Genomic DNA, 15,022 nt, shown 5'->3' on the forward strand with positions numbered 1-15,022 from the left:
CCTATACACACACACACACACTGCTCACCTAAACACACACACACTGCTCACCTATACACACACACACTGCTCACCTATACACACACACACTGCTCACCTATACACACACACACACACTGCTCACCTAAACACACACACACTGCTCACCTATACACACACACACTGCTCACCTATACACACACACACTGCTCACCTATACACACACACACACACTGCTCACCTATACACACACACACTGCTCACCTATACACACACACACTGCTCACTTATACACACACACACACTGCTCACCTATACACACACACACACACTGCTCACCTATACACACACACACACTGCTCACCTATACACACACACACACTGCTCACCTAAACACACACACACACTGCTCATCTATACACACACACACACTGCTCATCTATACACACACACACTGCTCACCTATACACACACACACACACACTGCTCACCTATACACACACACACACACACTGCTCACCTATACACACACACACTGCTCATCTATACACACACACACACACTGCTCACCTATACACACACACACACTGCTCACCTATACACACACACACACTGCTCACCTATACACACACACACACTGCTCACCTATACACACACACACACTGCTCACCTATACACACACACACACTGCTCACCTATACACACACACACACTGCTCACCTATACACACACACACACACTGCTCACCTATACACACACACACACACTGCTCACCTATACACACACACACACACACACACACACTGCTCACCTATACACACACACACACACACACACACACACACACTGCTCACCTATACACACACACACACACACTGCTCACCTATACACACACACACACTGCTCACCTATACACACACACACACTGCTCACCTATACACACACACACACACACACACACACACACACACTGCTCACCTATACACACACACACACACACACTGCTCACCTATACACACACACACACTGCTCACCTATACACACACACACACTGCTCACTTATACACACACACACACACTGCTCACTTATACACACACACACTGCTCACCTATACACACACACACACACACACACACTGCTCACTTATACACACACACACACTGCTCACCTATACACACACACACACTGCTCACTTATACACACACACACACACTGCTCACCTATACACACACACACACACTGCTCACCTATACACACACACACACACTGCTCACCTATACACACACACACACACTGCTCACCTATACACACACACACACACTGCTCACCTATACACACACACACTGCTCACCTATACACACACACACACACTGCTCACCTATACACACACACACACACTGCTCACCTATACACACACACACTGCTCACCTATACACACACACACACACTGCTCACCTATACACACACACACACACACACACACACACACACACACTGCTCACCTATACACACACACACACTGCTCACCTATACACACACACACACACTGCTCACTTATACACACACATACACTGCTCACCTATACACACACACACACACTGCTCACCTATACACACACACACTGCTCACTTATACACACACACACACTGCTCACCTATACACACACACACACACTGCTCACCTATACACACACACACTGCTCACCTATACACACACACACTGCTCACCTATACACACACACACACACTGCTCACCTATACACACACACACACACTGCTCACTTATACACACACACACACACACAAACACACACACTGCTCACCTATACACACACACACACACACACACACTGCTCACCTATACACACACACACACTGCTCACCTATACACACACACACACACACACACACACACTGCTCACCTATACACACACACACACACACACACACACACTGCTCACCTATACACACACACACACACACACACACACACACACACTGCTCACCTATACACACACACACACTGCTCACCTATACACACACACACACTGCACACACACACACACACTGCTCACCTATACACACACACACACACACTGCTCACCTATACACACACACACACACACACTGCTCACCTATACACACACACACACACACTGCTCACCTATACACACACACACACACACTGCTCACCTATACACACACACACACACTGCTCACCTATACACACACACACACTGCTCACCTATACACACACACACACACTGCTCACCTATACACACACACACACTGCTCACCTATACACACACACACACTGCTCACCTATACACACACACACACACACACACACACACACACACACACACACACACACACACACCGCTCACCTATACACACACACACACACTGCTCACCTATACACACACACACACTGCTCACCTATACACACACACACAGCTCACCTATACACACACACACACACTGCTCACCTATACACACACACACTGCTCACCTATACACACACACACTGCTCACTTATACACACACACACACACACTGCTCACCTATACACACACACACACACACTGCTCACCTATACACACACACACACACACACACACATACACACACACACACACACACACACTGCTCACCTATACACACACACACACTGCTCACCTATACACACACACACACACACACTGCTCACCTATACACACACACACACACACACACACTGCTCACCTAAACACACACACTGCTCACCTAAACACACACACTGCTCACCTATACACACACACACACACACTGCTCACCTATACACACACACACTGCTCACCTATACACACACACACACTGTGTGTGCTCACCTATACACACACACACACACACTGCTCACCTATATGCCAAAAAAAAAAAAAAAATTAAATATGCAAGTAAAACAAAACTAAAAAAGTAAAAATACATATTAAAATATATTATTTTAAAAAAAACAGACATATATAATAAAATATAAAACGTGTCAAATGAAGATCATAAAAATTAAATAATGTTCTGCTAACAGACAACAGCGGGGTGTAAAATGTGGGATAAAGTTGGAGAAAACTGGTTCAGGTTAACATTCCTGACCGGATGAAAAGATGGCAGCTGGTTGGATGAGGAGAGAGACGGAGGACAGGAGGACAGATGGACGCTGGGACGCCCTCGCCGCCTGGCTCTGGCGAAGCCTCCAGCGAGACGTAGCCGCTCAGAACAGCACAGCGTTTGACAAACCTCTCTCCTCCCCCTGATTTGGGAACGACAAGGGAAAACAAACGCCGGCGGCCGGCGCAGAGACGTGGACGTGTTTTGACATGATGTCACTTAACAGCGAAAGTGGAACGGCGACAATAAACTCCTGCCGACCGCTGTGTTGAGCGGTAGTGGAAACACATGGCGGCATCCTTCACACCAGATGTTCGCCATGGAAACAAAGCGCCAACGGGCCTCCTGGACATTAAAATACAATTACCTCCAATCATATCTGGTGTTGGAGTGTGTCATTTCGTCTTACCTCACTGAGATGGCATAGACCCCCCCCTTAACACGCATGACCGTTCCACACGCTGAGCCCACATATTTACGAGTTCTTGCAGACTTCCTCGAAGGCCGCGCCGCGGTGCCGCTCAGAGAGGAAAATCATGTAATATTAGTGCGTTGGGTCGGGATCAGAGAGCCCGTTAGGCGTTACGGCCGACTATAAAGACTCATGCAGCTCTGTAAAGGATTAGCAGGAGTCCAAATCTACATCGCTGCTGGTCACAAGGACTTCCAGTTTTTATGTCAAAGTGATGCAACGAGGCCGATACCTGCAAGCCTCTCCACCTGTTTTCTTAAACAGGCTCCGGTTTCACTTTTATTTCCTTAACCTCGCTGCCGACCCTGCAGCCATGATGAAGAAGTACGCTGGGACAGAAGCTTCTTGTTATGATAATTATAAGGAGCAGGAGGGATTCCAGGAGACGCTGCCAGGAAATGCAAAGCAGAGGCTTTTCTGACAGGTCGGCTTACCTTCATTTGTCTTTCTACACCCCCTTCTTTCCTCCTCCCCCTTAGACCTAGAGAGTAGGTCATCACTATGAAAACACATCCAGCAGCCCGCCTCCGCGCGCCGGACAGGTGAATCTGTGAACAAACGTGCGAGTATCTTTCCACACCGCTAGCTGTGACTCACCTTGTGAATAATATGATTCATTCAGGTGGAGAGGAGCTGCCGTCTCCGTGCGAGAAGCTGCGCGCTGCCAGAGATGCTGTCATGATGTTGAGAGCTGTACGAGCGCATACAAAGAGACAGTGTGTGACGGGGAAGAGGTCTATCTCTGCTCTGGCATTGTTTCCCATTTTCCCCGAGCAAAGAAAACATCACTTTCACATGTCACTTCTCATTTCCAACGTGTGCTGGGAAACAGCGGAGCAGAGCCGCGGGCCCGACGGGCAACAATGCCTTCATTCAGACTCGCACACAGCGGAAAGGGCCGCCAGAGCCGGGATGTCTTCGCATCCATGATTGCACATGAAGGGAGGAAGACGTTTTATTTAAGGGCGCTGTGAGATTAGGATCTGGGAATGTCTCAGATGTGGCTTTGGAAGCTGTGAGAGTTTTTATTCACAACTCAACAGGCTGCTGAGGCGGTCAGACAGACGCTGGGCTGAGGACAAACAGAGCTCCAAACAATGAGCTGATTCACTTTTTAATGTAAGGCTTCAAATAAATGGGTCATTTTCTACATGCAATCAGATGTTAACGCTTCTATCTGACCAGCCAATCACATGAGAGCATGTGGTCGTTCAGACCATTGACTGTGTATAAAGAGATGGGCGGAGTCTCCGTGACGTCACCCGTAGGTTTCTGAAGAGCTGAACTGAAGCTCGGTGGGCGGTTCCTACCATCGCCATCTTGGCAGGGGCATGCACGTAGTCTGGCCCAGAAAATACAAATATTGGCAAAGAGGCGGAGCTGAGAGGGAGGCTGTGAGCGTCATGGTGGATGATTGACATCAAGCGAACTCCGAGCTTTCTGTAGCTAAGAGCTAACTGAGCTAACCCGGAGATAACAGGAGCTAACCAGCTAACGGAGGTAAGCGGGCTAAAGCTAAGTCACGTTGTTAACCGGCTAAAAACTGCGGTTGTTCTATGTTCTTCTGACTTGAAGCAGGAGATCGGGTACATGTCAATCAAAAGGACACGCCCCTAAATATGCCGAACTCAGAGATTAAATTACTTAAAAAAAATTTTTTTTTAAAAAATTCACTCCCCCCACAGTTGTCATGAAGGTAAACCTGATCTATTAAACCTAAAATGGATTGTTGAACCAGGCTGTAAACATGTTTATTTCTACTGTAAACATGTTTATTTCTGCTGTGAAGTTGGTCTTTTTAACATGGGAGTCTATGGGGATTCGCTCTGTTTTGCAGCCCCTAGTGGATGAAGGGGGGACCGCAGTTTTATGCACTTCTGCATAGGCTTCAATTTCAACCGCCGGAGGTTGCCGCTTGGTTCAGACACAGTGAAGACGACTCGCTGAAGGTCAAACTGAGAATCAGAAAGAGGAAAAAAAAGAAGATTTAAGCTTAGTTTACTGGGATTTTCACATGTCCAGGGTTTCCAGAGAAGGTCTGAAGAAGAGAAATGTCCAGCTGCTGAGGTCAGAGGAGGACTGGGCAGACTGGTTGGAGCTGGAAGCAGATGGTCTCCAGCAGCAGAAGACCACACCGGGTTCCTCCTGTCAGTAAGAACAGGAAACTGAGGCTACAATTCACACAGACTCACCAGAACTGGACAATAGAAGATGGAGAAACGTTGCTGGTCTGATGAGTCTCCAGTTCAGCTCCACATTCACATGGTAGGATCAGAATCTGCTGGAAACATCACGAGCAGAACTGGTCGGGCTTCAGGTTGCTGGTGGTAGAGCGGTTGGACCAACAGGTCCAGGTCCGAACACACTGCTTTGTGTTTCCATGGTGACAAACTGGGACGGACACCATTAACGATCTGAGCTGATTTTACAGCAGCTGTTGGGAGATGATCTCTGCCCAGAAGGTTTCTAGAAGCTTCTTCCACCTACGTAGGACGAGGAGCATGCTGTCTCAGTGATGCAGTCCATGCTCTTACGACTTCAGCGTCCAACCAATCGTACGCTGTGATGTCATCAGCAGGTACAGGACCCCCCCCTATAGGCTCTAGGAATATTCTATGCTATTGGTGTTACAGCTTCAGCAGCTGATGGCAAGGAGATTAAATTTATTCCAGCCTAACCCAGCTTCCGTGTGGGACGAGGGAAGGGTCTCTTCAGGAGAAAGCCAGTTGCTTATATTCGGCTCATCCCTACAGCAACACTTCTTTACATGGGAAGGAATGTCACTAGTTGCTAGTTACACACTGTCCAAGCTGACTGCTGTTGTTGACAGAGTTGCTATGTTACTAGAGGTTGACCTTGGATCAAATCTAACTTCCACAACAGCAGCTACTGTTGTGGCACAAGGTGTTCGTAAAGGTTTGTTTGAATGCGATACACGATTTCAACCTTAGATGGGAGTAATTCTTCCTTCAGCTAAAAGCAGCTGAAGCTCCTTCTGCAGCCCCCACCCCGCCACACTGCGGCCCAGACCATCCCAGGAAAGATGCATTGCTTTTAAAGCACATCTGTAAAACACTAACACATGGTGGGCTGTCTGCTTTAATCTCATTAGCTGCTCCATTTCTTCCCAGACAGCGTCGTTACGTTTCTTTCAACACTCTGATGTAAACAGACAATAAACGCGTCACTTTTCTAAACAAAGTGACGCGTTTATCAGTTCTTTCCTTCAATAACAGTTCCATTTTTCTCCACTTTGGGACTTTATCTGTGTTTGTATCCATCATGAGACGCATTCAGGTTGAGTTAAAGAAGAGTCGATGTGTTTGGCGTCCAGACAGATGGAAATCGGGGCAGCTCTGATCCAAATGTCCTGATTGTGTCAGAGAAAAAGAAGAGGCCCGCGTCCCACAGATGGGAAAAGCATGGCATTCCAGGGAGTGCCATTCATGGAAAACTACCAATCGATCACCTCCACGTCTCGTTGCAATTATCTACTGTTTTATTAAGTAAAGCAAATCCACACACATCAATCACGCAACAGGAGCCTTTACAATAATAACGCTGGACATGTCGTCTACGCTCGTATCTGCAGCGGCTGCTGAAGCTCTGAAGTCCAACCGGCGCGTTTTCTGGGTCCGTAATGAGAAGTCCAGCTGATTCCCTGTGAGGCGGGGGGAGGCTGGGTGGCCAAGCCTGGTAGCGGTCGCTGGATTGATCGGTACTGGTTGATGCCAGCCAGGACGTTATGTAGCACTGGAGTTCCAACTGGATGGCATGGACCCTCAGCTCCACTGTTTCCACTACGCTGCAGCCAGTGATACTTAGTCATGATGGGAAAAGCAATCGCGTGTGCGAAACGACACAGAGCGGAGAGAAAAAAGGAAGAAGAGGGGAAGGAGAGTGATAGGGCCCGACGCTGATACTGTCACTTTCCTGGCAGTGGAGCTTTTACAGCGAAGGCTGATGAATAAGGAACCAGTTTTTAATCCTGAGTGAAAGAAAAAGTACCAGAGAAAGTAGATCTGATGGAAAAACCATGTGAAGAGGAGAAAGATGGCGTGTAAGCAGCAGGATTGCTGAAGATGAACTGAACGGAGGGAGTACATGACTGCTGCTCTGACACCGACCGAGCTGCACCGAGTCTGCTATTTACATCTGCGTCTCAGGGCTTCCGGTACGTCCCAACGAGCCGAGCAGAGTCGCCACAGCGGGCTTGTTGGCCACCGATGTTCTCACAACATGGCGATGCTTGTCTCAAGCAAATACATGTGTCTGTCCTCGTCTGTGTGCAAGGATGCAGACTTCAGAGGGATGCTACCACTGCACCAGCTGGAGCTGGTTGATAACAAGCTGCAATGCTACACAATTAGCTGCAGTGCTACACAACTAGCTGCAGTGCTACGCAACTAGCTGCAATGCTACGCAACTAGCTGCAATGCTACGCAACTAGCTGCAATGCTACGCAACTAGCTGCAATGCTACACAACTAGCTGCAGCTCTGCACAACCAGCTGCAGCTCTGCACAACCAGCTGCAGCTCTACACAACTAGCTGCAGCTCTACACAACTAGCTGCAGCTCTACACAACTAGCTGCAGCTCTACACAACTAGCTGCAATGCTACACAACTAGCTGCAGCTCTACACAACTAGCTGCAATGCTACACAACTAGCTGCAGCTCTACACAACTAGCTGCAGCGCTACACAACTAGCTGCAATGCTACACAACTAGCTGCAGCTCTGCACAACTAGCTGCAATGCTACACAACTAGCTGCAATGCTACACAACTATCTGCAGCTCTGCACAACTAGCTGCAATGCTACACAACTAGCTGCAGCTCTACACAACTAGCTGCAATGCTACACAACTAGCTGCAGTGCTACATAGCAAGCTGCAGCGCTACACAACTAGCTGCAATGCTACACAACTATCTGCAGCGCTACACAACTAGCTGCAGTGCTACACAACTAGCTGCAGCGCTACATAGCTAGCTGCAGTGCTACACAGCTAGCTGCAGTGCTACATAGCTAGCTGCAGAGTGGCAAGAGTGGTTTTCTCTGGTAACGAAGTGGTTTTTATTCGGGTGGACTGAAGTTTTAGAAGCCAGACAGAAAAGGAAGCATAATCTCTGATTCTGGTTCAGTGAATCTTGTTAACGCTACTGTGCTTTCAGCAGAAACTTGTCGGAGTACGTGCCGTGAGGAGAACAGATGGTTGTGTTTATGCACTCTTTGTTTACCTGATTTTCTGTGTTTGTTGATGAAAAGAACTTTTAATTAGCTTTGAGCTGAGATTCTGGACTCTTTTTGGCACCAACGAGGTTAAATCTGGATAATTTGACAGCAGCGAAAGCATTATGGCTTCTTCAGGTGGCATGTTTGTAGCCTGCCATAGACCTTTCAGTGCTTTTGGCTCAGGAACATGAATAATGTAACACCAGCTCCTTCAGTCCCTCCAGCTTCTGACTGCAGTTTCCTATTAGTCAGTCTGTACTGGAGCCCTTCATCACCCGAGGCAAAGTTTCCAAGTGTATCAGCTACATGGCCTCGTACTCCTGACGCAACCCACTGAATTCCACACTTCAGACCCCCACCTGAACTATCCTGAAACCTTATCCAAAATTGCACATTATTTCAATAAAAATATGTGGCTGAGCTAATGTGTCTGCATACGAGCACATGTTTATGCTGCTCTCCAAACCCAATTATTTCATTGTGCAGACACTTGAGCTAGTAAATCAGCCCTTCTGGGAGAGCAGCAGGAGAGCTGGGGGTGAAACAGCAAAAAGAGGGAAGAAGAAGAAGAAGAGAGGTTCTCCAGAGGATGAAGACTACAAACTGGCTTAAATGTGGCATGAAGTCACACTGTAGGGACAGCAGTTAATCAGAGCTACTGAACGCAGTCTGCTCGGCTAGTCGTCGCTAGCTGGCAGGATGGCTTAAACAGCGAAGGGTCTGTATGCCAGCAACTGCTCAGCCTCTGACCCGTCTAGCACCGTAAAACCAGCAACAGAGACGAGAAGTGAAACTGAAACAAAGGAAAGCAAAGGCAGCTGAGGCCGTAAGGAAGCAGGATTTTACACAACAGTTTTGACAATTCAGGGAAAATCCAGAACGATTTAGGGCAGCAGTGAGTGTGGAACCTGCACAGTTAGAGGCTTTTTATTGGTTACCGGATTGGTTGTGACTTCACCACGAGCATCCGATCCTCTGAGTTCAAACATAATGTGAGATCTAAGAGCTCGTCAGCATCACTTCCACTTAACGGACGTACAGGATGACAGCGAGCCAAAAGGAGACCAGAGGACTGGAACACTTAACATCTAATAAAAGGGCTGATTTTACCTCCATGAAACAGAAATCTGTGAGTTTCCTGGCAGAACTTAGCATGATGTGCAGCGTTTTGTGCTGAAAAGTGCATTTTATACATCTGTAGTCTGTTTGTTTGGACCAACTGCAGCATGTCGCTGCTGATATTCGTCCTGGAAATCCCTTCAGAGTTCCACTAAAACCTGAGAAAACATCAACAACCAGAATACAGCCAAGCCAAACGTTGAAGATGGTCAGGGATGATGATTCTTCCTCTCCTCCTCTGCTTATCTGGGTCGGGTCACCTGGCGGCAGTCTAAAGGTCCATTTCTCCTCCCATACGTACAAAAAAGGTGGACGTTCGTTTCAAACATTGTCATGCCTCTCTGTCCTCATACCTCTGTGTATCTTTCATGTTGCCACGGTTGTAAAGTCAGTTCATCCAACATTAGAGGGCAGTGCTGGGTTCAGAGTTCGGACATCGGTTGATGGCGGCGAAACCATAGACTGTATATAAAATGATGTCACCCGTTAGTTTCTGAAGAGGTGAATTGAAGCTCGGTGGGCGGTTCCTACCATCACCATCTTGGCAGGGGCATGCCCGGAAAATACAAATATGGTCAAAGAGGTGGAGCTGAGAGGGGGGCTGTAAGCGTCATGGTGGATGATTGACATTGAGCGAACTCCAAGCTTTCTGTAGCTAAGAGCTAACCGAGCTAACCCGGAGCTAACAGGAGCTAACCAGCTAACAGAGGTAAGCGGGCTAAAGCTAAGTCACTTTGTTAACCGGCTAAAAACTGCGGTTGTTCTACGTTGTTTTTACTTGAAGCAGGAGATCGGGTACCTGTCAATCAAAAGGACACGCCCCTAAATATGCCGAACTCCGAGATTAAATTACTTTTAAACGGGCGAGTTAGAAAAAATTCACTCCCCCCACAGTTGTCATGAAGGTAAACCTGACCTATTAAACCTAAAATGGATTTTTGTACCAGGCTGTAAACATGTTTATGTCTGCTGTCAACATGTTTATTTGGTCTTTTTAACATGGGAGTCTATGTGGATTTGCTCTGGTTTGCAGCCCCTAGTGGATGAAGGGGGAACTGTAGTTTTATACACTTCTGCATAGGCTTCCCCTTTAACCGCCGGAGGTTGCTGATTGGGCAGTGCACATTGTTTAGAACCATCCCAAAACACCAGAAGAAGAAGAATAAAGCCACAAAGTCTTTTGCTGTTCTCAACTGCTTCTTATTCTTCTTCAGGGGCTTTTTATTTGGCGGTTTCTTCCTCTGCTTCTTCTCTGGTTTGATTGTTTCGCTGCTTATGTGTCAGCTATACAACTCAGCACTGCTCCTGGGATTTCGGGCGGTACAAATGAAGCCTTCCAGCTCATCCTTAGGGGGCTCCTGGGGCGTTCCCAGTGTAACGGAGTTGGTTTGTGATGATTCCACTTGCCATCCTTTGTATTTCTATCATTTAAGCCTTGCGTGTAACCGGGTACCTTCATCATTTCACACAACGCAGAGAAGAATAACCTAGCCGCTACACCAGGCGGGTCTGGAGACATAGTCACTGCATTGTGTCCTGGTTCTTCCTCTGGGTTTCCTCCCTGTAGTGTGGGTCCAGAACACCTCACCAGGGAGGCACCCAGGAGGCATTCTGTCCAGATGACCGCTTAACCTCATCAGGCTCCCCTCTTTGTGCATAAAAGCAGCAACTTCTTTGTTTTATTATCACGATTACATTAACTCTGACTGGAAAACGTAGGGAGTAATGCGTTTTCAGTTTCAGGCCTGGAGAGCGTTTGGAGGGCTAAGAGCCCTTCCCAAGGGCCCACGGTGGTTCACCTTTGCTGGTATTTTTCAGCTTTATGTTCCATTAAGATATCCATGATACACTCAGCGCTTTATTAGGCATTAAACTGCTTGTTACAGCACATATCCAATCAACCCGTCATACAGCAGATCAATACATTCAGTCACGTTGACACGGTGAAGACGAGGTTCAAACAGCATCAGAATGAGGAAGAAAGCGGGTTAAAGTGGTTGGGCTGGTCTGGCTCCAACCTTCTGTACAGTTCTGAAGGTAAAAGCGGGTCCCAGCAGGGTGGATGGGGAGCAAAAGCAGGAAAATACCAACTGTAGTTTCCAAATGAGGTCAGGGAATAACACATCTTGCTCCCATTACGCACCGCTGATTCTCTGTTCTCTTTCTTGTTTTAACAAAATACAACAAAGAGAAAAAAGACACAAAGGAAACAATCAGGTGGGAGGTGATAATATCTCTGAAAGATGTTCTTCGTTTGGCTTCAGAGCTTGTAGGAAGGAAACAACATAAACAGCTGTTGCAGGAATATTAGGCTCATAATGTTGGAATATATCATACAAATCCCATTTAACGAAACCTTCCAACCTACAAAATATATTCTAGATCATCATTATGCAACGTAAACGATACGATAGGCTGTAGACGTGTTCTAGAAGCTCTCAGAGACAAGGAAAGCTTCACACTGCTAAATGGAGTAGCATCAGCTGGATGATGAAGCCGACTGCGGCCGGCGTGAATTACATCATGGTTTCTATGGAACGTGATCCGGCATCGGGTTCCGAAGAGGCTGCAGCAGGAAGCTTCAGCGACAACATATGTTGTCAGACGGAGAGGCTGAAATTCCTCCGAGCCACATCACTGCCATCTCCGGAGAACATGCAACGGGCAGGAAACCAGAAACTGGTTTAGGTGTGTTCCCCTTTCCTCTGGGGTGTGGTGAGAGGAGCAGGCCTGGAGCCAACATGGCGGTAAGGGTGAAAACCACAAAGTGAAAATAGAGGCGGCCGGGGCCAGGACATGTCCGGCACAGATCAAAGAAGGGCAGGGCCTCAGCACACAACAAAGAGCTGGGTGGAGGTCCCTGCCAGGCCAGCGAGGACGGATGGAGCATATTTTCAGGTCTGTCGGCAGAATCGAGAAATTACCATAAAATATGGTGAAGGAAAAGAAAAGCATGTGATGCAACCCAGCCTGGTGGTTAGCAATGCTCTAAAGGTCGGGGAATGCATGGAATGGCGACCATCAGACGACGTGACACCCAGGATGTCAAGGGGTGGAGTTAAAGACGCGAGTGGCGACAGCTTGACGTCGCAATGAGAGAGCAGCGCTGACCGGGGAAGAAGAAGAAGAAGTTCGCAGACATCATGCCCAGTCGGGCTGAAAATACTCCTGACCAGGAAAAGGCAGCTGTGGTCGGCTTCGCTGTGTTTACAACTTCAAGGTTGTGGGTTGGATTCCCACAAGCTCGTACCTCCAGAGCATGGATGGTGTTTTGTTGCCTGCCGCGACACAAAAAGGTGGTGGGAAGGTTTTAAACATGACTTACAAGAGGCTCCTTGTTCTTCACCAGTCTTATAATCTTCACCGAGTCCTCGTCGTCGTCCAGGTCTTCAGGCAGCGGAGGTAGTTCTGGGTCGTAACTCTTCAGGGCAACGGTGTCGTGGACGGATAGAAGGCTCTAGAAGAGCGAGAGAGTAGGGAGATTTATGAGAGGAAAGGAACAACAGGCAAGGGTTATCAGTCAAACTGTACCTTGGTACAATTAGCTAAACAAAGTTAAACAACAGAGGAGTTTAATCCATCTTTGTTTCTACAGGCTGAAAGGAGAAAAGGCAGACTGCAGGGAGGACGGCCATGAATCCAGCTTTCTCCTTCAAGTCCAGGGTGATGGATTTCCACGCATGCAGGGCCAGAAGTTGTTGCTACATAAGCTAATTGTCATTAGGCCCATGCGCTCCTTCCATATATCTACCTGATTAATCCTTAAAACATGATTCTTTTTTTTACATTTTGGAGTTTTCTTTAATGTAAAAGTGCAAGTAGAAGCTCAACATCCAGACATTATTAAGACGAATGGTTATCTTTTTCAGAAGCACATAAACCTGGAATAAACTACCAGTAATTACCATGGAAACCAGTTACTAATCATTTACAAATCATTTTAAGCAATGTTTAGAAGCACACCAACAATTTAGGCTTCCACCATGTGTAAAACCAATCGTTGTAATGTCCCTATATGTGTTTACGACATTTTTTGTTTTCATTTGCAACCATTTTAAGTTGATATATGCAGCAGTCTAGGTCTTCTGTTATGCTTCTGTCCCTTTATTATGTTGTATGTTCAACTATTATGTATTTTAGCACTTTTAGGTCCATCTATTTGTAGAAGGACCAATGATGTAAAGAAATGAAAATGAAGAGGCTACAGGGAATGCAACAATATGAAAGCTGCTGTGGTAACCTCTGAAATCTGATTAGACATGCTAGGTAACACCTCAGGTGATTAATTGGTCACTGGAGGAGAACTGGAAATCACCAGTATCATCCCACAAGTTTGAAGACAATATTACAGTAGTTTTCTTTATAACATGTCTGCATATTTCTGGAAGAGATCTTACTCCCAGTGCAAGTACAACTACAGCTATGTAGCAGGGCTAATCTAGCTGTATGCTAGCACTAGATTAGCTCTAAGCTAATGCTGGAAACGGTATCATATTTAGTTTTCAGTATACTAGCACTAGATTGGCTCTGAGATAATGCAGGGAAACCATGTCATATTTAGTTTTCAGCATGCTAACACTAGATTAGCTCTAAGTTAATGCTGGAAACTGTGGCATATTTAGTTTTCAGTATGCTAACACTAGATTAGCTCGAAACTAATGCAGGGAAACCATGTCATATTTAGTTTTTAGTGAGTGGATTCAGACACATTAACTCAGTTTATTAGCATTTTTACATTGGAGCTGTAAATAAACTAAAAAGATGCTTAAAGATTAGCTTAGCACTGACTAAGCTAATGCTACATGATCCAGTTTCATATAAGCAGCAGAATAGCAAGGCTGCTAGTTGGTTTTAAAGTACCTGCAGCATGAAAACGTTGAGAAATATATCCTGTAACCTAACATTTTTATAGGAAGTCATAAAAATGCAGAAAAAGGGAGATTTTTTTCCTCATTGTTTGAAAAGAGGAAGGGCACAGATCAGCACGACAGCTCGCAGCACAGTGCTAGCCACACAAGGATCCAGTCTACCACCACCAGACACAGCAAACCAGCACTGACCCACATACTGTACCC

General features: G+C 46.7%; 1 protein-coding gene across 1 annotated transcript in view; it reads right to left on the reverse strand.

Moving 5' to 3' along the window:
* The window catches only part of mpp7a (MAGUK p55 scaffold protein 7a), a 189,817-nt gene that overhangs the window by 68,750 nt on the left and 106,045 nt on the right, over window positions 1–15,022 (reverse strand). Inside the window, exon 6 of the mRNA XM_079259545.1 lies at window positions 13,273–13,404. Coding sequence (XP_079115671.1) covers window positions 13,273–13,404 — 132 coding nt within the window. The remainder of the gene's footprint in view (window positions 1–13,272; window positions 13,405–15,022) is intronic.

Source organism: Telmatherina bonti (assembly GCF_933228915.1).
Source record: "Telmatherina bonti genome assembly, chromosome: 20".
Taxonomy (NCBI): Eukaryota; Metazoa; Chordata; class Actinopteri; order Atheriniformes; family Telmatherinidae; genus Telmatherina; species Telmatherina bonti.